Here is a 27200-nt window from a genome sequence, read left to right as displayed (position 1 = left end):
GGATTTCTTTCATCCTGCCTTTTCCCTGCTGGCATACTTTCTCCCTTCCACTGTTCCAGCTCCTTGGTTTCCAGTGAGTATGTAACTACCTCCACTCATAAGATATGGAGGAGCTGACTCCACCACCTTGCAGCTCGGCCAGTGAGTGATGTGGCCCATCTCCCTGGGCAGCCCTGATTGGTCCAGGGATGGACGTGGGGCCATGCAGACCAATGAGAAGTAGTCCCTGGGATTTTTGCTGGATGATTGGGCGGAGGGAACCTCCCTCTGCTGGGGTCACTGCTGTTGGAGTGGATGTCTCTGTGGTCCATTGGGAGGACAGCTAAGGGATGGCCACTTGGATGGAACCCTCCCAGAAGCCAGGTATTCAGGTATTCTCTCTCTCTCTCTCTCTCTCTCTCTCTCTCTCTCTCTCTCCCCCCCCCCCCCCACCGATCCTCTACTGCCCAGTTTACTTCCCAAAGTTTCTTACCTGTCCCTCCAGAGATGTTTTATGTTCAGTCAAGCAAACATACATACATGTTTCTTTTCCCCACTTTTACACAATTGGTGGCAGCATATACTTTCTTATATGGTAAAATTTATATAACATAAAATTCACCATTGTAAATGTCTTAAAGCGCTCCATTCAGTGGCATTTTGCATATTTATAATGTTGTACAACCATCTAGTTCCAAGACAGTTTCATCACCCCAAAAGAAACCCCCCCTTTAAGCAAGTGCTCCCCATTCTTTCCTCCCCCCACTGCCCCCGGCAAATGCTAATCTACCTTCTGCATCTATGGGTTTGCCTATTCTTGATATTTCATATAAATGGAATCGTACAATATATGTCCTTTTGTGTCTGGCTTCTTTCACTCAGCATGTTTCTGAGGTTCATCTAGTTGTAGCTTGTGTCAGTGCTTCATTCATTTTATGGCTGCATAATATTCCATGGTATGTGTACCACATTTTTACAATTCATTTATCAGTTGGTGGACATTTTGATGACTGGATAACACTATTATGAACATTTGTGTGCCATACATAGTTTAAAAGTAACTCTTATTTTACCTAACAATGTATTTTTGGGATAGTTTCCATCAACGTGTAAAGATTCCCCCAAAACATTTTTTGAAGGTCAGCAGAGTTTGCGTTGTTCGGATGCACCATGATTTTTGTAGCCAGTCTCCTAATGGTGGACACTTAGTTTCCCATATTTTGCTGTGAGTCGTAAGCACCCACGTCATCTCACACAAGTACAACAGGAGGATGCTATCAGTTGATCGATCAAGGGATCAAAACTTGCCATTTTGATAGTGATCTCCACCCCTTCTTAGAGGTAAGGCCAGTTTATATTCCATCAAACATACTTGCTGTTTCCACACATTCTCACCAGCATCGTGTTATCACTGTTTACCTTAGCCAACATGATAAGTGAAAATGGAGTCTCACTGTGGTTGTCACTTGCAATTCTCTTATGTGTGAAGCGGAACATCCTCCACTCTGACCTTAGGTGCAGATGGTTGAGTGAATCATAAACCATTGTCAACTTAAGTATATGGTCATTATTGATCTATGCAAAGCTTCCTCTCTTGATAGACTTTATTCCATTTTTAAAAAATATGCTCTTCTTTATCTTGGTGTTCATGCAAAAAGTGTGTTATTTTGTTTAGGGCATATTGTAGTTTAAGAGCCATCTGTATTTCCTTTTCTGTGAATGTTTTGTTCATAACCGTTGCACATTCAGCTATTGGATTATTAGGTTTTCTTTTTCCTATTGATTGGTGGGAGCTCTTTATATATTAAGGCAAGAAGTCCTTTACCTCTGTTTGAAAATTGTCTCTAAGTTTGGCATTTGCTTTTTGACCTTGCTTATGATGTTTGCTGCCAGTACAGCTTTTAGAATAAAGCCCCAACTCCTCACCACAGTCCATAGAGCCCTGAATAGTCCATCCTTTGCCTCTCTGTCCTCATCTCCCTCCACTCTCTACCTCTATCACTCACTCTGCTCCAGTCACTATGGTCTCCTTGCTGTTTCTCAAATGACCATGTTTCCTTTTGCAAGAGGATTTTTGCCTTTGCTCTTCCCTCTGCCTGAAACTCCTTTCCTTTCTTCCCCTCATCATCTAATTGATCCAACTTCTTTAGATCCCAGCTGCCTCCTCTAGGAAGCCTTCCCTGACCACCTCCCAAGTGCCATGTCTCCACTATCTCCCCAGCACCAAGCACAGTACACAGCTCATAACAGCTTCTCAGTAAGTACCTGCTGAGTGAATGAATGAAGAAAGTGTCAGGAGGCAACAGGCATGTTGAACTGTTAAAAATTTTTATTAAAATGTCCAAGAAGTACATTAATGTCCACAGTGTCAGATACCACAGACCCACAGAACACTGCAGCTCACAGCAAAACCAGTGGAACCCAAAGCTGTTCACACACGCACACACATGCCACACATGTGGCCCACACAAACCCCAAAGGGAAAGACCAAAAGACAAACCACCCACTTTAGAAAATACCATAGTCGCCTCCCACCATGGAGCTGGGGTGGGGGCAGGGCAAGGGGCTAAGGGGGCCAAGGCAGGGAGCATAAACGAAGACACTCCCCAAAGGGTTGCATCCCCAGGCCCCCAACAAAGGAAAATTCTTTTGTGACATGGATGACTGAAGATGTGTTAATTATTATTCTATTTTTTAAAACCAAGAATTATCAAAGCAAGAAGGCAAACCGATATCCCTGGACTTTCTCAGTGATAACCATATGGTGGGGCAGTGGATAATGTCTATAGCAGGGAAGACTGAAGACCATGGTCAAGGATGAGGGCCTAGTTTGCGCTTCTCAATCTTTTTCTAAATCTGCCTGTGTGAGTGAGAGGGAGCACAATATGTCTCAATTCCTTCCTCAATGCAGAGAGCAGTGTTTGGAGTCAGACAGAGGCAGAGCCAAATCCTTACTTCTGTCTTGACTGTGACTTGAAGCCAGTGCCTTTCTCTTATCTGAGCCTGATGGTTCCTACGTCAATGGGCTCTTCAGAAGATTCTAGGAAATAGTAAGTTATTAGCATGGTACCTACTCCAAAGTTGTCAACTATAATTATTACTTCCCAGGAGGGATATAGGCTCAGTCAACACATTCCTTTCTCTACTGAACCCTTAGATGGACCATATATTTGCTTATTTTTCTTTCCTGGAGAGTCAGTCTCCACTGTGGTTTTTAATACGAATCCACAGATTTGTACCAGACTGAAGGGGCTTAGAGTAGACAAAACATGGAGGAGAAGCTGTGGATCTTTCCTCCCAGAGATCAGGGAGCTGGTCTCGGCCTTCAGCTTGGAAAGTCCTTTCATAGGTTGCAGATTTGGGGGAGGAAGGCCAGCTGCGTTCTTTCCCACTTGAAAAAGCTTAAAAAAAAAAAAAAAACTATGGCCGTACCCGGTTTGGCTCAGTGGATAGAGCATCGGCCTACGGACTGAAGGGTCCCGGGTTCGATTCTGATCAAGGGCACATGCCCGGTTGCAGCTCAATTCCCAGTAGGGGGCGTGCAGAAGGCATCCAATTAATGATTCTCTTCTCATCGTTGATGTTTCTATCTCTCTCTCTGAAATCAATAAAAGTATTATAAAAAAAAAACCTAAAAAAAAAACTATGAGAGAAAAATGTGTGTGTTTCAGTTTTAACACTGCATCTCTCTACAACATGACTGCAGGTAGATGTCACTACTTCAATCTGTAAGCATTTCTAGTCTTCCAGGCAATGACTGGAGACAGGGATGGGGTGGCGATAGGAGTGGGACCCAGGGCAGTGCACTAGCAATGTCTGCTTGAGGGATGGGTACGGGCTCTGATCTAGAAAACTTGGCACCTCCTTGGTCCAGGAAGGAGGTTCTTCGTCTCCCTGAGAGATGGAGGGGGAAGAAATCTGGGCTTGTCAAGCCCTAAATATCTCGTGTGTGTGTGTGTGTGTGTGTGTGTGTGTGTGTGTGTTTCACCACACGCAGAACCACCAAATCTCAGCTCTGGGACAAAACCTGGGAGGATAAGCAATACCTTCCCTTCATTGCCCACATATGCCCTGACTATTCTGACCCCTAACTCTGAGGGTATGGAAGGAAGCTGTTCTAAAATCATTCCCAACATTCAGTACATAGGAGTTCAAGACTGTTTACCCACCAAGACCAAAGACTGAACTTGGGTTCAAGTCCAAGGTAATGGGAGAGCAGTTGTCAAGTTCAAGCAGTGTGCTTCCATGTAGTTTTCGACTCCCAAAGCAGTCACTAAAGGCTTCAGGCTGCATTTAGGACATCCGATAATTTACAAAGCCTGGCTCTGGCGTGAAAAGCAATTCCTTAGTGCAAATCCAAACATACACCCTTGCACCCTCATCAAAGCCTTATCTCAACAACTGCCAATTAGTCTTGCCAACAAAAGACTCAACCAGTGCAGCAAAGAGTGATCTTTGCCAATTGTGCTTCCTTCCACTGAGATTCTCCCAGAGTCCAGCCTGACTAGAACTGGATTTTCAGACGCATGGCTACGTCTGCCAAGAGGACCTGTATGTGTAAGAAAGAGGAGGGAGGAGCTTTTTACAAAAGGTTGGGGAGGGGGCTTGGGTCTCAGGGGCTTCGGGGCCCTCTCGTTTCTCTCTAGGCTCTATCTTCCCAGGCGAAGGCCCCAGAGGAGGCGTGAGAAGGGGGTTGTGCTTTCGTTTGCCTGGTTCTTCAGCAGAAATTCCCTTCCTCCTTCTCCCAGTCCTCTGCCGGGTGCTTCTTGTGTTTTCTGCGTTCCTTGTGTGATTTGTGGTGGTGGCGTTGGTGGTGATGTTGGTGGTGGTGATGGTGTCGCCGCATCCGATGGGACCTTCTGGCTGCAGGGAAATGAAGGAAGACAGGGAAGTAGCAAAAGGTGGTGAGAAGCAGTGGCCTGATGCAGCGGGCCTTCTGGGGGTGGGGTGGGCGGGGGGGGGTGGATGGAGGAGACACCAGGCAAGCTGATCTTTATCTGCAAGGCTGTGTTATCAGGCAGATATTTACTCAAATCAATGCATATAGTCATCAGATGTTTCCATTGGAGACTACAGACACCTGGAAATGTGTTGGGTGGGGGTGGGGATAGGGGACAGCCACCTACGTTTGGTGCAGACGATTTGGGGCCAGTCCCACTTGCCATTACTCTGGCACCGGATTGTGGACACGTGGTGCTGGGTAAATCCTTCGTCGCACCGGTAGCGCACAGTGGCATGGACGTTATACTTGGCCTTGCGGGCCCCGATGGGCGAAGCGTTCTCCACTGCCGGAGGGGGACCACACAGCACTGGGGACGCAGGAACCTCCCGTTAGGAGAGTGGCCATAACGGGATGAATGGTTTCCTCTCTTGTTAGAAATGACACACCTATGCAGGTCCTGCCCTTTGCCCAGCTGTGACCTCCCAGGGCGAGAAGTGATTGTGTCTGTCTCTTCCACCCAGACCTGGAGCCCCTTCCAGGCAGGAACCTCCTGGACACATCCCACCCCCTAATTCTTATGCATGACAGGGACGAAGGAGATGGGAGGTAAGAATAATTTGAGCAAATGCAAGGAAGTAAGGATATGATAATTGGCAAAGAAATGGAAGCAAGAATGAACAAAAGTGTAAGAGAAAGGTGGTCACAAGAATGCATGTAAATGTTCCCTTAATATGTAAAGAACGCTTGCAAATCACTAAGACCAACAGGCTAATAGAACATTAGGCAAAGGAGATGACCTGGCAGGTCACAGGCAAATAAATACAGATAAATAGCCTATCAACATATGAACAGCTAGTCATTCTCAACCTTGAAGATGTGCGAACTACAATAACATTGAGATACTATTTTTTTCATCGCTTATCAGCGGTTCTCAACCTGTGGATCGCGACCCCTTTGGGGGTCGAACGACCCTTTCACAGGGGTCGCCTAAGACCATCGGAAAACATATAATTACATAGTGTTTTTGTGATTAATCACTATGCTTTAATTATGTTCAATTTGTAACAATGAAATTGGGGGTCACCACAACATGAGGAACTGTATTAAAGGGTCGTGACATTAGGAAGGTTGAGAACCACTGACTTAGATGAACAAAAAATAGAAAGTTTGAGAATGCATCAAGTTGTCAAGGATGGGAAAAATGGGCCCTCTCACACGGTGCCTGAGAGTGAAAAGTGGGTGGGGCTGACTCTTACATTGACACACTTGAAAAACTCATGAACGCGTGAATGTGAGCCACAGGAGGGCAAGGGGGCAGGGGGGCAGCGTACCTGTGCCCTTCTTACAGACATAGGGGAGGTTGTAGTTGCAGGGGACGTCGTTCCAGCGCCCACTTTCATGTGCCACCATCACCACACAATCCTCCCCGCCCGCGAAGAAATTGTCTGGCTGGTTCTCTCTCCAGTTCTCATATTGCTGCAGAAACGTGGGGCAGGAAGGGGTGCTCAGGGAACCAGCATCTTGCCTCAGACTCTGGCACTGTCCACTGTGGGGCTCCCCTGGGCAGACCACTCAAACCCTTAGGGACTCCGTCTTTCCATCTCTAGAATGGGCACTGTTCTGCCTGCCCTGCGGGTGACACCAGTGCGACCTGATCACCCCTCCTCTGGCTGGGAGGCTGCTGTGCCGTCTTCCCTCATGCCCCTGCCTCCTGTCTTGCTCCCTGATAGTCTGTTCCAATATGGGCCACTCACTGTTAGATAAACGGTTGAACAAAAGGTGACCTCAGCCTGGAAGTCCATGATGGCTTCCCTGAGGAGGCAACAGGAGAGCTGAAGACTCAGGGAAAAGAATGATGCAGGCAGAGAACAAGCAGAGGAAACGGCTAGTGCCAAGGCCCAGAGGCAGGACTAAGCTTGTCCTGTTTGAGGAATGGACTAGAGGCCAGTGGGGCTGAAGGTACTTGATGGAGTTTGGGTGTGGTCAGAGGGTGGGCAGGGCCAGTTCTTGGGGTAGAGGAGAAGAGGTGGATTCTTTTTCAATTATGGTAAAATACACATAACAAAATTTACCATTTTAATACTTTTTTTTGGTTAATCCTCACTTGAGGATTTTTTTTTGTATGTTTTTATTGATTTCAGAGCGAGGAAGGGAGAGAGAGAGAGAAAAAGAATATCAATGATGAGAGAGAATCATTGATCGGCTATCTCCTGCACGCCCCCTACTGGGGATTGAGCCGGCAACCCGGGCATGTGCCCTGACCGGGAATCGAACTGTGACCTCCTGGTTCATGGGCCAATGCTCAACCACTGAGCAACAATGGCCAGGCTCAAGGATATTTTTCCATTGATTTTTAGACAGAATGGAAGGGAGCAGCGAGGGGAAGAGAGAGAAAGAAAGAAACTTGGATGTGAGAGAGACACATCAATTGGTTGCCAGGAATTGAACATGTAACCCAGGTACGTGCCCTTGACCCTTAGGTGTGCAGACGGACGCTCTAACCACTGAACACACCAGCCAGGACTCATTTTAATAATTTTTAAGTGTTCAGTTCATTGCCATTAATTAGGATCCACAAAGTTGTACAACCATCACCGTTGTCTGTTGCCAGAACTTTTCTATCACACCAAACAGAAACTCGTCCCCATTAGCAGTAACTCCCCATCTCCCCTCCCCAGCCCCTGGCATCCAAAAATCCACTTCCCGTCTATATGTATTTGCCTGTTCTGGATATTTCATATAAATGGAATCATACAATATGTGTCCTTTTAGGTCTGGCTTCTTTCTTAGATCACCCTTTTTTTTCTCTCATTCATTTTGAGAGAGAAAGAGAAATAGAGAGAGAGAGAAAAAAAAACATTGATTTGTTGTTCCACTTATCTGTGCATTCATTGGTTGATTCTTGTATGTGCCCTGACTGGGGATTGAGCCTGAAATCTTGGTGTATTGGAACGACACTCTAATCAACTGAGCTACCTGGCCACGTCTGGCTTCGTTCACTGAGCATCATGTTTTCAAATTTTACCCACATTATCGTGTGTGTCAGTGCGTCCCGCCTTTTTTCATGGTATGTGTTTGCTTGGACCACATTTTGTGTGTGTATTCATCTGATGATGGACATCTGGGTTGCTCCTTTTGGCAATTACGACTAGTGCCGCTGTGAACATGTGTGTACCAGTATCTGAGTCCCTGCTTTCACTTCTTTTGGGCACATACCTAGGAGTGGAATTGCTGGGTCGTGTGCGAATTCTATGTTTAACTTTTTGAGGAACTGCCAGACTGTTTCGCATGAGGAGGTGGGTCTTTATCTTGAGAACCATGGAGGAGTCTGACAGGGCTTGAAGCAGGGAGAATCTTGATCTGATGTATGGTTTTTATTTTATTTTTTAAATATATTTTTATTGATTTCAGAGAGGAAGGGAGAGGGAGAGAGAGATAGAAACATCAATGATGCGAGAATCATTGATCTGCTGCCTTCTGCATGGTCCCCACTGGGGATCGAGCCCATAACCCGGGCATGTGCCCTCGACTGGAATCGAACCTGGGACCCTTCAGTCCGCAGGCCAACACTCTATCCACTGAGCCAAACCAGCCAGGGCTGATGTATAGTGTTTAAAAGGTCCCATGGTCAAGGTTTCCCTCAGGGTATTGAAAATATTCTGGAACCAGATAGAGATGGTGGTTGCACAATGTTGTGAATATACTAAATGCCACTGAATTATACACTTGAAAATGATTAATTTTATTATGTGAATTTTACCTCAATTATTTAAAAGTCCCCCTGGTCACCAGGTAGAGGGGCAGGGGTGTAGGTAGCAAGTGTGTGTGTGGGGGGGGGCTGCTGCAGGGGTCCCAGTGGAGACCGAGCAGGCAGGGGCATGTAGGGAAATGGGAGCATCTCAGAGCCTATGGCTGGAGGAGGACCAGGCGATGTGAGCACAGGAGTTGTCCCCAGTCCTGGGTTCCCCGCTTCAGTCACCAGGTAGATGGGCCCTCTACCTGGCTGGGAAGTGGGTGCTTTGGGGCTTCACTAAAGCTCACTCGCCACTCCAGACCTCTGACGGCTCATTTGCGTAAGAGGGTGAAGTGAAGCCAGAGCAAAGGGCATGGGGCTCACCCCTATCCCGCTGTTGTAGATGGGCCCCCAGTCAGCAGCCTGGTAGCAGAGACCCAGGCTCCCGCCACTCACCAGCCCTGTGTTGTCCGTCCACTGGAAATCCCTCTCCACGATCCTGTCATTCAGGCCAATCCACGTGTTTTCACGCCCAAAGCCTGCGGGTTGGGGGGTTTTCAGGACTGGGTGCCTGCCTCTCCCCAATGCCTAGCTGGGGGTGGGGTGGGGGGTGGAGGGGAGGACCCAGCCCTTCCTTTGCCTGGAGGTGGCCTGGAGGGGAAAGGGAATGGAGGTGGAAGGATGGAGGTGGGGCAGGAGCCAAAGGCCAGAGGGGTAGGGGAGGACCCAGACTCTCCCTCAGCCTGGGCACAGGCTGGAGGCCAGGTCCCCCCATTTCCCAGTAGCCTGGGGCTCTGGCTGCTCTCTAGCCTGGGGGTGGGGGTGGGGCACAGAAAAGGCTTATTTGGCACTCGCTTTGCCACAAATATGTGGCTTAAACAAATGGCCAGAGTAAGGCATTAACAAAGACCGTTGTATCTTTGCAGAAATGACAGTAGGGACAGGAAAGCCCACGGTGGCTCTAGACAGGGCAGCGGTGAGACCCAGTGAACCAGGTAGTCACTGAGGACAGAGGAAGGAGAGGAGGATATTTGATTGATGTGAGGAAGAAGAAACGCGTGACCCGGGGAATGAACAAATGGAAGAATTAGGAGATGGGGGTGGGGAGTAGTGGCCACCCCCAGGGCTGGGCCCCTCCAGGAGTCACAGATGCTGTGACTGGTCAGATGCTGGTGAGCAGGGGCCTCTGGAAACTGCAACTGCCCAACGAGATGGAGGACAGTGTCCTGAGATATTTCTGAGGACAGTTCCCACCCATGTATGTTTCCCCAATGAAGTCTTTTAAAAGCAAAAAAAAAAGAAAAAAGAATTAGGGGATGGGATAGGGGAAATGTGAATACATGGATGGATGCACAGACGGTAGAAAGGATAATGAATGAATCAATAAATGCCGGTTTAATTAATGTGACACTCTTCCTAGGTCTCTGCACAGCTCCTTGCTCATTTTATCCCACACATCACAGATGCTTCCCCGTCGCCCTCTACCCCCTGGCCATTTAATTTGTCATCAGCATACTTAGGACCAGCTAAATTATAGTATAGACGTCGTTAATTAGATATTTACTCCCCCACAAGAATGTTATTCCCCGAGGAGGGGACAATGTGCATCTTGCTCGCTGCTGTGTCCCAGAGCAAGTGCTTGGTAAATACGTGATGAATGAACGAGTGAATACAGTGAATGCATGAATTAACAAATGAACAAACAGACATGGGAATTATTAAGTGGCCATGGCTTGCACTAATGAACACAGTTTCAGAAAGGTGGTGTCCTCAGGATCCTGGGAACTTCCCTGGCAAAAAGGACCGCAGGGCCACCCTGACCACCCCAGAGTCCCTACTGTTAATGAAGTTGTGTTCCTCAGGTGAGTGGATGCTGGTCAGGTGGCCAGCTCGGCGGCGACAGTCCCTCTCGGCATCCTCCCACGCCCGCCGATGGGCAAAGTACCGGTAGCAGTGGCCCTGGAACTTGTGCCAGCCGCGGTCACAGCCCTCCGTGTCTGGGAAGTAGGAAGGGAGTGTGAGGGGCGCTGTCCTTGGCCTGAGAAGTCTGCCCTGCTGGCATGAACACAGCCAGTCTACCAGAGAGAGGGCCTATCCAAGGTCATTGTGGGGCTAGGTCACCCCTTTCCCAGGGCCAATCCCCACCCCCTGAGGCTCTCTCTCCCCCTTTCAGCTCCCCCTCCCATATTCACTTCTTTTCTTTGTTTCTGGAAGCGATTCAACTGGAAGATCTTTACACTCATCCCCTCTCCTCCCAGCTCTGATGTCTCCTCTGATCGGCAGGACCACACCCTCAGGGTGGACCTGGGAACTCGGGAAATGATCTCAGAAAGGCCTAAAATTTCCCTCCTGGCAAAGGGCTCACATAGACATTTCTCCCAAAAAGATAGACAAATCACCAAGAAGCACATGGAAAGATCATTAGTCATTAGGAAACGCAAATCAAAACCACAATGAGATACCACTTCACGCCCACTAGGATGGCTACTAGTATGATTTTCAAGTAGGAAAATAACAAGAGCTGGTGAGGATGTGGAGACGTTGGAACCCTGTACACTGCTGGTGGGAATGTCAAGTGGGCAGCCACTGTTGAAAACAGTCTCATGGTTCCTCAAACAGTTAAACATAGAATTACCATGTGACCCAGTCATTCCACTTCTAGGTATAAACCAAAAAGAATGGGGGGTGGGGGTGGAAGAATAGAAAACAGGTGTTCTGCCCTGGCTGGGTGGCTCAGTTGGCTGGGCGTTGCCCCATGCACCAAAAGGTTGCCGGTTCGATTCTGGTCAGGGCACATGCCCAGGTTGTGGGTTGCAGACTTGATCTTTAGTAGGGGGCGTGCAGGAGGCAGCCAATTGATGTTTCTCTCTCTCTCTCCCCTATCCCCCTCTCTCTCAAATCAATAAAAATATTTTTAAAAAGAAAACGTATTCAAACAAAAACCTGTACATGAATGTTCATAGCAGTACTATTTATATTAGCCTCAAGGGGAAAGCAACCCAAATTACCACCAATTGATGAATTGATAAGCAAAACGGTCTATCCATACCATGAATATTATTCATCCACAAAAAAAGAATTTAGCACTGAAATATGCTACATGTGGGTTAACCTCAAAAACATGATACTGAGGAGAAGAAGCCAGACACATAATGTGTGATTCCATTTATATGAAATGTCCAGAACAGGCAAATCCACAAAGACAGAAACAGATTAGTGGTTGCCAGGGTTGGGTAGATGGGGAGTGAAGAGTGACTAGTAATGGGGCAGGGTCTCCTTTTAAACTGAGGGAAATATCTTGGAACTTGCTAGAGGTGGTGGCTATAAAACATTGCAAATGTACTGAATTCCTTTTGAAGTGTTCACTCTAAAAGGTTAATTCTATGTTACGTGAATGTTATCTAAAAACAAAACAAAACAGTTTGCCTCCAACAGTTTGCCTATTGGACTCACAGTCATGGACCCAGAGCTGGAGGCCTGCGGCCCGGCACCCCCTCCCCTCCTGTTTCTGGGGTCTCAGCAGAGACTCACCTTTCTCACAGAGGCTGCCCCCATAGCTTGGGAGGCAAAGGCAGATGAAGGTGTTGACCTCATCGATGCAGGTACCTCCATTCTCACAGGGACTGGACACACAGTCGTCGATGTCTGGAGGGGAGAAGGAGGGGCTGAGTCAGAGGTCAGCCTCCCCACAGGCAACCCTTGGCTCCCAGGCCCCACAGGAAACCAGGCAGAAGATGGGGTCATGATCCTGCCATCCATCCTGGACCTAAGTGCATCCATCCTGGTCTGCACAATGGCTCCTCGCCTCTGGAGGTCAGGAGGGTGGAGCCTGGCATAACTTAGCATTAATGAGAGCAGATGTCACTGCGTTGGCTGGGGCCAGGGTGTGCAGAGCATCCCACCTGACTCCAGAACAGTGAAGGTTATACTCTCGCCAACAGACCCAGAGATGTCGAAGCTTCAGGGTCTTTTTGGAATGTGGAACCTCGGGAAACTGGGTTCCAGAGCATTTGCAAGGAACAGGGAGTCAGAAAACTGTAGAGACAGCTATCCAGTTGAACTCCCTCTTCTACCACCCCTGTGTAGACAGTGCTTGAGGCATGTACGATACCACTTCCACTCTCTGAGACCCAGTTGTTGTTTTTGCAGTGTTAATAATAATGGCACCTCCTCAAAGGTGGTTATGAGTGGAGAGTCAATGGAAGAGCTCAAGAGTTTATATCATTGCCCAGCCAGCGTGGCTCAGTGGTTGAATGCAGATCTATGAACCAGGAGGTCACGGTTCTATTCCCGGTCAGGGTACATGCCCGGGTTTCGGGCCCGATCCCCTAGTGGGGGTGCGTGCAGGAGGCAGCAGATCAATGACTCTCTCATCATTGATGTTTCTATCTCTTTTTTTTTTTTTAAATATATTTTATTGATTTTTCACAGAGAAGAAGGGAGAGAGATAGAGAGTTAGAAACATCGATCAGCCGCCTCCTGCACACCCCCCACTGGGGACGTGCCCGCAACCAAGGTACATGCCCCTGACTGGAATCAAACCCGGGACCCCTAAGTCCGCAGGCCGACGCTCTATCCACTGAGCCAAGCCAGTTCCGGCGATGTTTCTATCTCTTATTCCCTCTCCCTTCCTCTCTGAAATCAATAAAAACATATTTAAAATAAAAATTTAATATCATTTATATTTATTGTTATATTTCTATTATTGATATAGTTGTGAAGGTTGTGAAATTGATGAGATGATGAACAGAGCTCAAGAAATTGTATTATTTATATTTATTGTTCTAATTTCATAACTTGTCATATTTCTTATGTTGGGGTTTGAGGCTAGTATCCAACTGTTCTGCTGGTGGTACCTACACCCCTGCCCACCAGGAAAGGGTAGGATTCCTGGAGGCCTTGGAAGGAAGGAGCCTGAACCTTACCATCCCTTTGCCCTCCTTTACCCCTGCTTGGTAGTAATGGGAGGCAGCACGCCAGAGCCTCAGCCCCCAGGATGAGAGCTCAGTTGGCTGGTGCTGGGGCGGATTTACTGGATCCAAGGAGTGAGGAGGAAAGGAAGCGTCTGAAGCCAGCATTTGTGAGCCCTGCGTTCTCATGGGGTTGACTGCAGTGGTAACAAACAAACCCAGGGCTCTGGGGTCAGACAAGTCCAGGTTCTGATCCCGAGTCGGGGGACTCACCGATCTCACAGTTCTCCCCAGCAAAGCCCTGGGCACAGCTGCAGCCGTAGATGGTGCCATTGGCTCTACAGGTGCCCCCGTGCAGGCAAGGGTTGTTCTCGCAGGGATCCGAGGGGGCTGCAGGACAGACAGACAGTCAGAACAGCAGATCTGCCCTCCTAGAATCCTGACCTCAGGCACCGAGGGCCTCTGGCTCGGTTCCTCTCTGTGGAGTCCCCTCTATGCCTTCCCGGTAGGTCATCACCACCTTCCGCTCACGTGCCCCTGTGACAAGTTTACTCCTTCCAGAAATTGCTCCCAAAGCATCTGTGGGCTGCCCTGCCGGTGAAAAGTTCTTTCTCTGACTGAACTGGAATGGGCTTCCCAAAGCTTCTCTTAAAAAGTCATGTTCTAGCCCTAGCCAGTTAGGCTCAGTGGATAGAGTGTTGGCCTGCAGGCTGAAGTGTCCCAGGTTCGATTCTGGTCAAGGGCACATGCCCAGGTTGTGGCCTCAATCCCCAGTAGAGGCCCTGCAGGTGGCAGCCAATCAATGACTCCCTCTCATCATTGATGCTTCTATCTCTCTCTCCCTCTCCCTTCCTCTCTGAAATCAATGTGTATGCACACACACACACACACACACACACACACACACATATTTAAGTCATCTTCTAGAACATGGATTTAAGTGCCCTCCCTGACTTGTCCTTTCTTCTGGACATACCCTGCTGGCCATTGTATTTCTCACAATTTGTTGCACAGAAGTGGACATAAGGTTCTAGATCAGTGATGGCGAACCTTTTGAGCTCGGCGCGTCAGCATTTTGAAAAACCCTAACTTAACTCTGGTGCCGTGTCACATATAGAAATTTTTTGATATTTGCAACCATAGTAAAACAAAGACTTATATTTCTGATATTTATTTTATATATTTAAATGCCATTTAACAAAGAAAAATCAACCAAAAAAAATGAGTTCGCGTGTCACCTCTGACACGCATGTCATAGGTTTGCCATCACTGCCCTAGATGGTGGGGTATGAACAGCACTAGGGAACCAACATCTCCTTCATTTGGGCTCAACCTCTTTTGATGTGGTTCCAGTAGTGACACTGTGGAGAGTTTATGGATTATCATGGTCATAACCATGGACTTTGGAGTCGGAGAGTTTAGTTCAATCCCTGGCTCTGCCCCTCATTCAGGGACCCTAGGCAAATTGCTTCTCTGAATTTCAGTTGCCTCATCTACAAAATGGAAATAAAAATAGTTCATCTCTCTCAGTCTTCACCATGAAGCCATATCTGGCTCTTGAGGGGTCTCAGCATTCACCAGGCACCCAGGGTGCGTTTAGGAATGTGGGTCCCTGTCCCCCTCTCCCATTTCCCCCATCAGCTGGGTTTCCCTGGAGGAAGGGGGATCTCCCCTCCCCATCTTAGGGGCCCAGATGCCTTGGTGGGTGTTCTCCACTCTAACGACTGGAACCCCCAACCAACCCCCTTCCCTTGTCAGGGCACCCACCACTTCCACCGCACAGACACTAGAACTGAGGTCCAGAGAAGGGAAGGGCTTGGTTCAGTGCTACATAGTGAGACAATACAAGAGCCAAATCTGACTTCCTGGGCTCCGGTAGCCCAGTTTAAGGCCCTCTTTCCAGCCCCTATAACCTAGAATTTGTTTCTATTTTGGGCTTGTCTAGAGCCTCACAAGAAACTGAGGTGGCAATAAGCTGTCACCAATTCCTAGGTCTCCTGGCCTCCACTCTCACCCTCAACAGGCTATTCTCCCCATAGCTGCCAAGGGAGCCTATGTAAACCTGAGTCAAGTCATGTCCCTCCTCTGCCTAGATCCTTCCATGGCTCCCCATTGCCCTCAGGAGACAGGCGAAGCCCTCACTGCTACCCACAGGGCCCTGGGAGATCTGCCTAACATCCCCCTGCCCTACCTCTTGCTCGCTCCCTTGCTCACTCTGCTCCAGCCACACTGACCTTGCTGTTCTTACATGCCAGGCACAGTTCTGTCTCAGGGCCTTTACATAGACTGTTCCCTTTGCCTGGAACACTCTTTCCCCAGATTTCTGCATGGCTCCTCCCTCACCTCCTTCAGGCTTGCTCGAATGTCATCTGCTAGGAGAGGCCTTTCTGATTCCCCTTCCAGAACCAGAAACCGCTCACTGGCATCTCCCATCCTTGTTTCACTTGTCTCTTTGCCCAATCACTATATATATATATATTTCAGAGAGGGAGAGAGAGATAGAAAGATCAATGATGAGAGAGAATCATTAATCGGCTGCCTCCTGCACGCCCCCCACTGGGGATCGAGCCCACAACCCGGGCATGTGCCCCTGACCAGAATTGAACCCGGAACCCTTCAGTCCACAGGCTGACACTCTATCCACTGAGCCAAACCAGCGGGCTGCCCAATCACTTTCTAACCTCCAATATCATTTAGTTATTAGGATCACTGTTATGTGTTTGTGCCTCCCCCAGAGCAATGATGTTCCACATAGCAGCCAAATATAGCTTTTTAAGTCTAAATTAATTAAAAGCAAATGAAAGTACAAATGTAGTTCCTCAGTCTCACTAGCCGCTTTCAAGGGCTTAGTAGCCACGTGGGGCTGTTTGCTAGTGTATTAGACAGCATAGCTCCAGAACATTCCCATCATTGGGCAAGTTCTAGAGTGCTGCTCTAGAAGGCCAGCTTCCAGAGGACAAGTGACTTGGTCTCAGCCTGGGGCCTGGCACATAGCCGGCACTAAATAATTGCTTGCTAACTGAATGAAGGTAGCTTCTGGCCTTCCTGTAGGGACAGAGGCCGATCCCTGGGGTGGTGGCATGTGCCCCCAGGGATTGCCAGAGAGGCCAGTGGTTGTGTCTGTCCTGTGTGTGCACATGCGCAAGACTGCTAGGCATGGGAATATGTGAGCCCTGCCAGGTGACCCAAGCTGCCGACAGCTGCCCACAGACTGGCGGTGACTCAGTCGCTCACTGGTGCTGGATTTATTTTTGGCTACATTAGCATTTCTGCAGCAAGCATAAGGTGGCTAGGCACCCAGATCCCCTCCCCCCCACCCCAGCTCTGCCTGCCTCTCTCTCACCCTACTGCCACTGGCTGCAAGGCAGACCCAAACAGGCTTCCCTTTGCACCACTCGGCATGGTCTACCTCCCACCTCTCGGACTCCCCTTTTCTAGCTCCCTTGACATTGAACCTCCTTCCTGCTACCCATCCCCTACAGCTAGTCTCTTCCCAGCTCCCTCCAGAGCAGAGTTCACCCCTCCCAAAGCCTCAGGGTGTGTGTGTGTGTGTGTGTGTTACGCCAATGAAGTACATGTTGTACAGCCTAGTGGTTGAGAGAGACCATGTTGTTAGTTGGCCTGATTCAAACCTTATCCTTAACAGTCCCAGCTGCATGATTCTGCACAAGTCACTAGACCTCCCTGTGCCTCAGTCTCCCCATGCTAAAGTGAAGGTCATACTAGAACTTGTTCCACAAGGACATTAAAAGGATCAATCAAGATGATTCCAGTAAAGTGCTCGAACAAGCCAAGTACATGGGCAGTCACCAATAAGCATCAGCCTTTATCAATTCATGTATCGGTGTCTGCCTGCCTCCTGAGCATCTAAGAAAAAAAAATCTAGCCCAGAGGTGACAGGGTTGGTGACAAAACCCTGTACCTGCTATTCCCATCATGCACACTTTGCCTTCAAAAAAGAAAGCAAGTGTAAAACCAATTGTGTTAATAAGTGTTTTTGCAACTCAAAAAAAAAAGTGCCTTTTCATTAGATGCTGGTGTTTTTAAAAGCTCATTTGACAAAAAACAAAACAAAACAACAAAAACGCTCAATATGCAGGACCTACAAAAAGGCCTGGCCCGGCCAGCGTGACTCAATGGTTGAGTGTGGACCTAAACCAGGAGGCCACGGTTCAATTCCCGGTCAGGTCATATGCCCAAGTTGTGAGCCCTATCCCAAGTGGGGAGCATGCAGGAGGCAGCTGATCAATAATTCTCTCTCACCATTGATGTTTCTATCTCTCTCTCCCTCTCCCTTCCTCAATTAAAAAAAATATATATATATATTTCTTTTAAAAAAAGGGCCAGAATTTGCAGGAGAGCTTCGGGCAGACCTGGCTCCAGGAGAACAGGGTGGTAGCTTTTTCTGGATTCTGCTGAGCAAAGAGCAGGTGAGGCGTCTGCAGACTTGGGCTCCCTCTGAAGTCTGGCCACTGACGAGCTGGTAGTGACATTCCTCCCTGAGTGTCAGTTTGCTGTCTGCACCACTAGGCTGTACAATACTCCAACCCCGTCCCAGTGCCCACTTTTCCTGTGGCTCAAGGTCCCCCAGCAAATGCACCACTGAATCCCACTATGCCTCCTCCATCTGGCCCCACGGGGGGGAGGGGCGGCAGGTGTCTGTGTCTAGCTCTGTCTTTCCCAGACTGGGGCATCACTGAAGGCCGGCCCCCAGCATTGTATAGCACTGTCTAGCTCTGTGTGGCCATGAACAGGAGTTGTTAATTGAACCAAAATCCAACTCCACTCAACACCTCATCATTCCCCCATCACTCACTGTGCCTTAAAACACATCAACTTGTTCAACCTTTGCCCAGGCTGGTGCCTCTGCCAGAAACATCCTTTCTGTAATTCAACTCACCTGATAAATTCCCACCTACAATGTTATTCCTGCTAGAAACCTTCCCAGGCCCCCGGGAACAACCCCTTTTCCCTACCCTGAGCTCCCCTGGCCCCTGGTCCCCCAGCCCTGACCACAGCGGGCTGAATGAGGCCACAAAATTTGAACTCACTCTGCTCTGCGCTCCCATCTGCAGGGGTCCCTGGCAGGGCCGGCTCCTCTCCACTCGATGCCTCCTCCACATTGGCACTTCCTGCAAGGACCTCCAGCGCAAACTTGTCCAGGACCCGAGGGGCAGGCAGCAGAGTGCTGGGGGAGTCCCATAGCACTGTTGGCTCCCCTGCGGACACTGGCACAGGCTCGTCCATGCTGGCCACTGTAGGTGTCCAAGGAGGAAGAGTGGGATCCCCCAGGGGGATGCCCTCACGCGGAGGGACCGAGGCTTCCAGTGTTCCCTGGGTCACCACCTGGCCCTCTGGCTCTGGGTGGGGCTGGGAGCTGGAGGAGTCCATGGTGGACGTGGCCAGGACCCCACCCTTGTCCCCCTGGTCCAGGGACACGAGGGACGTCACCACCTTCGTATCCACAGCCACTTGAGGGCTCATGGTGGGGCGTTCAGCTCCTTCAACCATGAGGGATCCAGATTCCCAAATCCTACCAGCATCACTGGGGTCCACTGTGGCTGTATCTGTGGGACCCTCTGTACCTCCTTCATCTGTAGCAGCCCAAGGCTCCAAACTCAGGGAAACTCTGGGGTCCCCCGACGGTGCAGAGGGGGTGTGGGGGTCCAGCTCTTTGATGTGCAGTGAGGGGCTCGTGCCCTGTGCCTCTCGCACAGGGGCCTGTGAGCTGGAAGTGGGACTCTCTGCTGTGTAGAGGACCCCATACTCAGACCCTGAGATTCCTCTCCCTCCTGTGGGCTCAGTTGCCATCTCTGTGAGGGTGAAATCTGCTGCCACATTCCAATCCACAGAAGCCTGTGGGCTGGATCTGGGGTGCTCAGCTTCATTGAGTCCAGTGGGGCTGGTCCCCCCAATTTCTCCAAAGTCTGTCCTGGGGGCATTAGGACTGGCTCTGGTTTGTGTGTCCGTGGCTACTTGTGAGAGGGCTGTGGGACTTCCTGCGCTGTGGTCACTAAATGTCAGGAACGCGGCCTCTCGACCTTGTCCTGTCAGGCCCAAGGAGGGGGGCAAGGAATACATCTCTGGATGGATGGGGTTCTGGGGACCAGCCTGGGTCTCTGAGGCCAGGGAAGGTAGGGCAGAGGGCATGGCCTCACTATGACCCTTAACCTCATTGGTCTGGGTAGGGAGGGGTGTAGGATGTGGTAGGAGCCACACTTTGGGAGCACGAAGCATGGCCATGACAGGGAGGTCTAGGGAAGTGACCATGGGGGACGCCTCCCAGGGGACACTACTGGGATCTTCTGAGGGGCTGGGAGACAGAGCCGTGGCCTCTGAAGGGGACCAGGGAAGTTTGAGGGTATCAAGCCTCACACTGGGGCCCTTGGCTTCCTCCAACTCCAGGCCAAAGGCCCTGCTGGGGCCTGGGATGCTGGGTGGCACCACTGTTGGGGGCCACAGCCAGGGCTCTGGAGGGCTCCTGCCACCAGGGGAACCTGCAACAATATCAACAATAATAATTATCTCTCAGCGCTCCTTCTGTTGAGTGTTTCCTTGGTTTAGCCTCGGGAGGAGGGGGCTTCTAAGGCCCGGGGACCCAGCAGGGGTTCAGAGCCTCCTCCCCGACCCCTGACACCCACTCATGTCCCACCTCCTCCTGGGACCCCACTCACCAGCTCCAGGCACATCCACTTCATTGGACAGCACCGCCCAGGGGCTTTGGCTCCTGTCACTCCCTAAGGAGTCTGTGGCTCCGGTGGCCAGGGGAGGCTCCACATGATTCCCAGCAGCCTCTGGGGTGGGAGGCTGGGCACTGACCTCAAGCCTTCCCTCCAGCCCTTGCTGGGATTCCTGTTGTTGGAAGTGGCGCCCGTTCAACCCTTTAAAGCGAATCCGCCTCTTGGGCTTGAGGTTGGCTGGAGTCGCCTTGCTGTGCGTGCCAGCCGAGGTGCCTTCCTCCAGGCTGCTGGAGAACGGGGCCGCGGTGCTCAGCCACACCTCCTCAGCCTCCAGGGAAGGCCCTGAGGCTAGTGTGGGAACCCCAGGGGCAGGGCTGGGGGTCTCTTGAGACTCCTGCTTCTCTGCCAAGATCACAGGCTCTTCCTCCCCACTCGACAGCAGAGGCTCCTGGAAGTCAGGGGTGACCACTTCCCCTTCCCCCAAGTTGGGCTCCAGTTCTCTGGCTGGAGGCCCTTCTGCCGATAGAATCTCCCCCTCATCCCCAGATGAGGGGGTCTCTGGGTCTCCATGTTGTGGAGTAGGGTAATGAGCTGTGGGAGAAAGTAGAAGAGGTGGTATTAGGCTCAGGGGCTGGGAAGTTCTACTTGAAGTCTACCCACATTCTAGCACACTGCCACATAGACCTGTCTCTCTGTGACCCCCTGTCTCTCTGGGTGGTTTCTGGAATACCCCAGAGGAGAGAGGTGGTGCAAAGTTGTTATCCCCACTGTTCAGGCTTGCATCCACTGTCAAGGTCAGAGTCAACTGGTCCCAGTAAAGGGTCAAGAGACAGCTTGGCTCATGGGTGAAGCTCAGGTGCAGAAAGCGCCTAATGGGCGTGGCCTGTTTACAAAGGGACGCCATTCCCTTATGTGGAAGACTTAACTCTTCTTCTTCTTCTTTTTTTTTTTTTGAGACTTAACTCTTCTGAGTTGAGGTTTGCAGCTTGAGGCTGTGGCTCCACCCCAAGTGCAAGGGTCATCCCTGGTCTGGTCCCTGGGAATGTGGCCTGGCCCACGGGGCGTGGCTAGCCGAGGTATCTCTTCTCAAAGGGCGCTTCTGGGCGTGGTTCCAGGTAAGAAACGCTCCCTACAAGGACGCGTCTTTCCGGGACCTCAGGACTATCGCCCACCTCCTAGAGCTTCCAGCCAGAGCTGGGGCCCGTTCTAACGCCCAGCGTGGGCGCCAGGGGAAAGCCTATCTCAGGGGCATGGCCTTCACCCGGGGTGTGGCTGACCGCGGTGCAGTTTCTCCGGGTCCCTCCCTGCCCCGATTCCGCCTCCACCAGCAAGCACAGCTCCCGGGGCGTGGCCTTGACTGGGGTGCGAGCCCTGGGGCAAGGCCATCAGTGACGCACCCTCGGGGGCTGGACCTCCAGGGACACACTCCCCCGGGCGTGGCCCCCCGCGCACCTCGGAAGCAGTAGGCGTCGAAGCGCGCTCCAGGGGCCGGGAAGCCAGTGCGGTTGGCGAAGCGGTAGACGGTGCGCACGCCGGGGGAGGGGCCCCCGCAGCGCCGGCGCGGCGTCTGGATCGGGTAGCGCACGCTGCCGTCGGCCAGCCAGCCCGGGTCGCACTGGTCCAGGCCCTCGTGCCAGGCCAGGTGCAGCTGGCCCACGGAGGCCAGCGCTGCGCCCTGGCGGCGGCACTGGGCACGAGCGCCAGCCAGGGTCAGCCGGCGGGCTGGGCCCACGTAGAAGACCTCGCCTGTGGGAAGGCAGCGCCGGAAGGAGTGAGCAGAGGTCAGGCGGGCCCAGGGGACCCTACCTGGAGCCCACCCAGGAAGGGGGCTCGCTCCAAATAAGAGGCCGCTTTAACTTCTTTTTACAAATGTGGCATTTCGGGCTTCAGAGAGAGGGAGGGGCTCGGTCAGGGGTGGTAGGAAGGAGGAGAGGGGCAGAGGCTCGGGGCCTCAGAGAGGGAAGAGGCGCAGATCGAGGGAAGGGGCACCGGGAAAGAGAGGGGCTCAGGGAGGGGAGGAAAGCTCAGGGCAGGGGTGGGCCCACGTCTTGGCTGCAGGTTTAAAGGATGAGGATTAGGAGGGATGGGGGTTGGGGAAGGTAAGGGGCTCAGGGAAGGGAAGGGTCCTGTCAGCCCCAGACTTACCCCCCAGCTCACGGGCAAAGCAATACACATCATAGAGTTCCTGTGGGTCGCGCCTCCCATAGCTCCTCACCCCTGGAAGGCTGCTACGGTCACCATAGCAACCAGGACGGGACTGGGTGATAGGATACCTGACAAGACAAGGATGTGTGCTCCTGGGGCCCCCAAAAACCATCTTTCCCCAGGGGCTAGCTCTCCATTTCCCCACCCTGCGCACCCCCTCACCGAACAGTGCGGTCAGAGAGCCACCCCGCATCACAGTTGTCAAAGCCATCCTCAAAGGCAGCCTGCAGGTGCCGTGGGGCTGCAATGGTGGCTGAGCTGAGACGACAGGCCTCTTGGGCCTGGACAAAGGTCAGTGCATAGCGATCCTGGGCTGCCCGGTAGTGGAACACAACACCTGTGAAGGGACATCCAGAATAGCGGGCCGATTTGTTCTGAAATCTTTAAGAACACACCTCCTTCTGCAGAATGCCCCCCCCCCCCGTTAGTCTGATAATAATAGAACTGCTGCCCTACACTGCCCTTCACTCAGCACCAGACGTGACACTAGGGGCAGTGGTGGGGAATGAGACTGATATGCCCCCATTTCACAGATGAGGAAACTGTTAGCAATGGCCAGAAAGGACTAGAATTTGTCAAATATTTACTATGTAAAAAGCATTTATAAGCATTATCTCATTGAAATTAAGGCTCAGAGAGGTTCAGTGACATGGCCATGGTCACACAGCCAGTTTGAGGCAGAGCCAGAATTCATATCCTGGAAGATCTGACTCCAACGATAGCATTCTTCATGCCCATGGTTAGGCCCAGGAGGTGACAGGAGGTATGAAGAAGAGTAAGAGAGATCCTGCCATTTAGGAATTAAGTACATGCATTGATAGGGGAATCACTGGCATCAATGGAAGATCTAATGTGGTTATTGCCCAGCCTAGACATGAAGGCTTGGGGGGCTTCCTGGAGGAGGTGACATGTAAGTCAGGACGGGAAGCCCATTATTGAACGGACTTTCTGTGACTCAAATTCTGATTTAGGGATGAAAGAAATGGTTGAGCCAGATATAGGAATGAAACATTTTGCTCCATCTTATTAAACTGGGAGCTCCTAGAACAGTGATGGCGAACCTATGACACGCGTGTCAGAGGTGACACGTGAACTCATTTTTTTGGTTGATTTTTCTTTGTTAAATGGCATTTAAATATATAAAATAAATATCAAAAATATAAGTCTTTGTTTTACTATGGTTGCAAATATCAAAAAATTTCTATATGTGACACGGCACCAGAGTTAAGTTAGGGTTTTTCAGAATGCTGACACGCCGAGCTCAAAAGGTTCGCCATCACTGCCCTAGAAGGTGGCAGCTGCATCTCAGTCATGACAGTGTCCCTAGCACCAGGCTGGCATGTGGGAGGTGCCCAATTAATATTTCTTAGGTGATGTTCACTGGGTGACCTTTGGGTTCAGCTCCTCCCCTTCCCGCCTTGACCCTTCCCCTGCCCTCAACTGACCGGTCACCTCCAGGGATACCAGGTTCTGCTCATCCTCGATGCCTCTCACCACCTGGCAGCGGTACAGCCCGGAGTCGCTGGCCCTCAGGGGCCCCAGTAGCAGCGTGCCGTTGGCCCGGTGCTGGGGGTAGGCGGGCAGAGACACACGTCCCTGCCAACCCTTGGCCACTCTAACCACGTTGTTCTTGGCCACCAGGATGGGCAAGTCCTGCCATTGGCCTGATGCGGTGTGCACCTTGGTCCACTTGATCCGAGGGGCTTCTCCAGCTGCACTCGGCCGTGGCCGCAGGGTGAAGAAACAGGGCAGGGCCACCAGCTCCGCCAGTGCAGCCCGCACAGAGCCAGACCCCACCTTCTGCATGCGGAGCCCCTTCTCCGCAGCAGCCGTGGCAACAGCAGTGGTGTCCTGTGTGCCTGGGGTGGGGGAGGGGGAGAGAGGCCTAACTCAGAGGCAAGGAGCAGCAGAGACTGTTTCCCTCGCTTTATTGGTAGGGAGACACAGGCCAGAGAGATCTGCACCCCGATCTGTGAGCAGCAGAGGAGGAACGGGGTCAAACCCCTTTGTAATTCTGCCTCCACTCAGAGTCCAGGTCCCTGAGGCCAGCGACTCTGTGTCACTGACTCCCTGTGTGACCTTGGGAAAGTCACTGTGCTTCTCTGAGACACGGTTTCCCCAGAAGTTAAGGGAGAGGTAGCTACTGGGAGAGACATGGTGTAGCAGAGAACCTTCTATGGAACAGGCACTTTATAGATAGCAAGCAGCCCATCTGATTTTCATAACTATCCGCAGAGGTAGCCATATGTCATCATCCTCTTTTTTTGGGGGGGGGTGAGGAAACTGAGGCTCAGAGACATTATTGTACTTTCCTATGGCCACAGAGCAATTCAGGAGGCATTTCTAAAGCCTGGGCTTTTGACCACCCCTGGGGAGATGCCAGCGAGATGAACACAGACCTTTATTTCTATTGCCCTGTCCACGACAGACATCACTAATCAATGTACACACTATTCTCATTCCTTCCTCTTTCCTCCTTCCCCCATTCCCTCTCCCTTCTCTACTCTTTTTTTCTTTCTCCCTCCCTTCCTCCCCCTCCTTTTTTTTCTCTCTCTTTAACTCATCATAGCAAAATGGTGAGAGGCAGGAACCTCCAGCTTTTGCTGGCAATGACTAAAAATAACCTCACAGGTGTCTTGTTGGCTTTTGACTGTTCAAAGACCTTTTTCATCTATTCTCGTTTTATTCTCCACACGAAGCCAGGGAACCAGCAGGAAAAGACTCTTGAGTTAAAAAGCGCTGCCCCATCTTGTCCAGACCCCAACCTCTCCCACCACACAGGCCAACTCACCCTGTTCCCCATCCACCAAGAGCAGTATCTGGAGCACCAGGAGGCCCGAGGCCCAGATAGGCATGGCCCCCATCCTGGACCTGGATCAAGAAAGAGAGGGAGGGAGGGGTGAACAAATCCCCCCAGAGAGTTGGCATGGAAAAACTCATCCCCCCTCTACAGATCTGGAAACTGGGACTCAGACAGGCCAGTGTGTCATTCAAAGTTGCACAGGCAGCAAGCAAGGGCAGAGCCAGAATCCAAACCCAGAACCAGCTGACTTCAGAATCCCAGCAGTGATGTCTCATGGTCAGAAGTATGGATGCTGGAGTGAATCAGAACCTGGAGTTGTCTCTGTGTCTGTTCCTTGCTGTGTGACCTTGAGCAAATAATTTAGCTTCTCTGTGTCTCAGTTTCTTCGTACGTCAGATGGGGAAAACATCAGGTACTTGAAAGGAATAGATGAGTCGATACATTTAAAATGCTTAGAACTGCCTGGCATGAAAGAGTAAATTTCTGCTATTATTATTATTATTATTATTATTATCATTAACCTTAACAGAGGCAAGATCAAAATCCCATTTCTCAAGTTGGCTTCCTCATTTAGACTTGGGGGGAGGGGAGCTCCTAAAGGGCAGCAGCCAGTCCCAGTCTGCCTGGGGTCCCCAGTCCTGGCAACAGGCTGGCCTCCAAGCCAGCCTTTAATCTGGGTTTTCTGAAGGACATGATTCTCAGCTTCAATTCCAGGATTTGATTGTCGCCAAGATTCTATTCTTGGTTTCTGGGATTTTTGAGGTCCTGCCAAGTCTCAGCTGGAGGATGGGCCTTGCCCTGCCCACCCTCCCCTCCCCTCCCCCTCATTTCACACTGCCTGGCAAAGATGCCTCCTAGGTCCACAAAGACTCCAGCATGGGTCCATCTTTCTACAGGGTAGTGGCCCGTGGGCATAAAGTGGACAATTACTGAATGTGAACTGTAAGCAAGGCCAATTCCAAGCACTGGGACACAGCAGTGGCCTCCCTGACCTCACATTCTTCCAGAGACTGGAAACCCCGGGAAGGACGCCCCTCTGGATAGACTCGCCAGGGCTCAGGAGGTGGGGGCAGATGGGGAGTTAGAGCATCACCTATAAACCCAGCCTTGCACCTCTCTCCAATAAAATAATAACCCTGAAAGGGAAGAGTGGGTGGAGTCCAGATGAGGGCTGTGGGGGAGAGCTGGCCCCCTCCAGAAGGCCCTTCCCAGCTACCAGAAGCCTCTGATGGGAGGCTGGACCGGGACCTGTCCGTGGTGCTGAACTCATCAGTGCCCACTTTGTCTTCTTGCGATGGGGCTCAGAGAGGGCTAGCGGTTTGCTTAGGGCTGCACAGCAAGGGAGAGGCCAGGCATTGGGACCTGTGGCTGGGTATTAGAGGGTGGGGCAGGATTCTGGGATACACTTGCCCCAGCAGGGTCTTAGGAGGGGGCTAGTTCTGAGAATTCTCTCTCTCTCTCTCTCTCTCTCTCTCTCTCACACACACACACACACACACACACACACACATTATGGTGAAGAGCTCATACTATATCCAGATGACAGGGCTTCAAGCCCTGCCTTTGTTCTCTGCATGTTACATGACCTTACACAGACTGCTTTATCACCCTGTGCCTCAGTTTCCCCACTTGTAAAATGGGGATTATGCAGCATGTACCTCAGGTAGTTACTGTGAGGATAGAATGAGCTAAGACATGTGAATTCCTAGAAATGGTGAATTAAAAAACGGTTGTTTTGTGCACAAAGTCTCATGTACATACTCAAATATACAGAGGTGGTCCAACATGGTGACAGACACAGTTTCAGGTGCATTCCCCCCAACACACATGACCTCCCACACACACTCAGTTCCCTCTACTTGCACCCTCACACACCCACACCATTTCTCTTAAAATATCTACTCCCAGGGCCTTCAGAGGTGAGCATTTACAAAACTGTCTGGGGCTT

General features: G+C 50.9%; 1 protein-coding gene across 1 annotated transcript; it reads right to left on the bottom strand.

Moving 5' to 3' along the window:
- Window positions 1–4696: 4696 nt before the first annotated feature.
- Window positions 4697–25451, bottom strand: NCAN (neurocan). Its single transcript, XM_023764003.1, has 15 exons — window positions 25241–25451; window positions 23895–24308; window positions 22612–22786; window positions 22390–22517; window positions 21697–21990; window positions 20239–20835; window positions 19593–20061; window positions 18616–19559; window positions 13838–13954; window positions 12186–12299; window positions 10493–10651; window positions 9111–9193; window positions 6253–6397; window positions 5106–5288; window positions 4697–4842 (listed from the first exon to the last, which is right to left on the bottom strand). The coding sequence occupies exons 1-15, from the start codon at window positions 25311–25313 to the stop codon at window positions 4697–4699; spliced, it is 4041 nt and encodes a 1346-aa protein (XP_023619771.1). The 5' UTR covers window positions 25314–25451.
- Between the last annotated feature and the right edge of the window lie 1749 nt (window positions 25452–27200).

The sequence above is a fragment of the Myotis lucifugus genome, unplaced genomic scaffold (genome assembly GCF_000147115.1).
Source record: "Myotis lucifugus unplaced genomic scaffold, Myoluc2.0 scaffold_311, whole genome shotgun sequence".
In the NCBI taxonomy this organism is placed as follows: Eukaryota; Metazoa; Chordata; class Mammalia; order Chiroptera; family Vespertilionidae; genus Myotis; species Myotis lucifugus.
The sequence above is the reverse complement of the archived record's forward strand: the minus strand, read 5'-3'. Positions and strand labels throughout refer to the sequence as shown.

Coding starts and splice junctions, on each gene's coding strand:
- NCAN (XM_023764003.1), bottom strand. CDS start 25,313: ATGGGGGCCATGCCTATCTGGGCCTCGGGCCTCCTGGTGCTCCAGATA. Junction 22,787..23,894: donor GGTATCCCTGGAGGTGACCG/GTCAGTTGAGGG, acceptor GTCCCTTCACAG/GTGTTGTGTTCCACTACCGG. Junction 10,652..12,185: donor GGGCAGCCTCTGTGAGAAAG/GTGAGTCTCTGC, acceptor CCTACTTCCCAG/ACACGGAGGGCTGTGACCGC.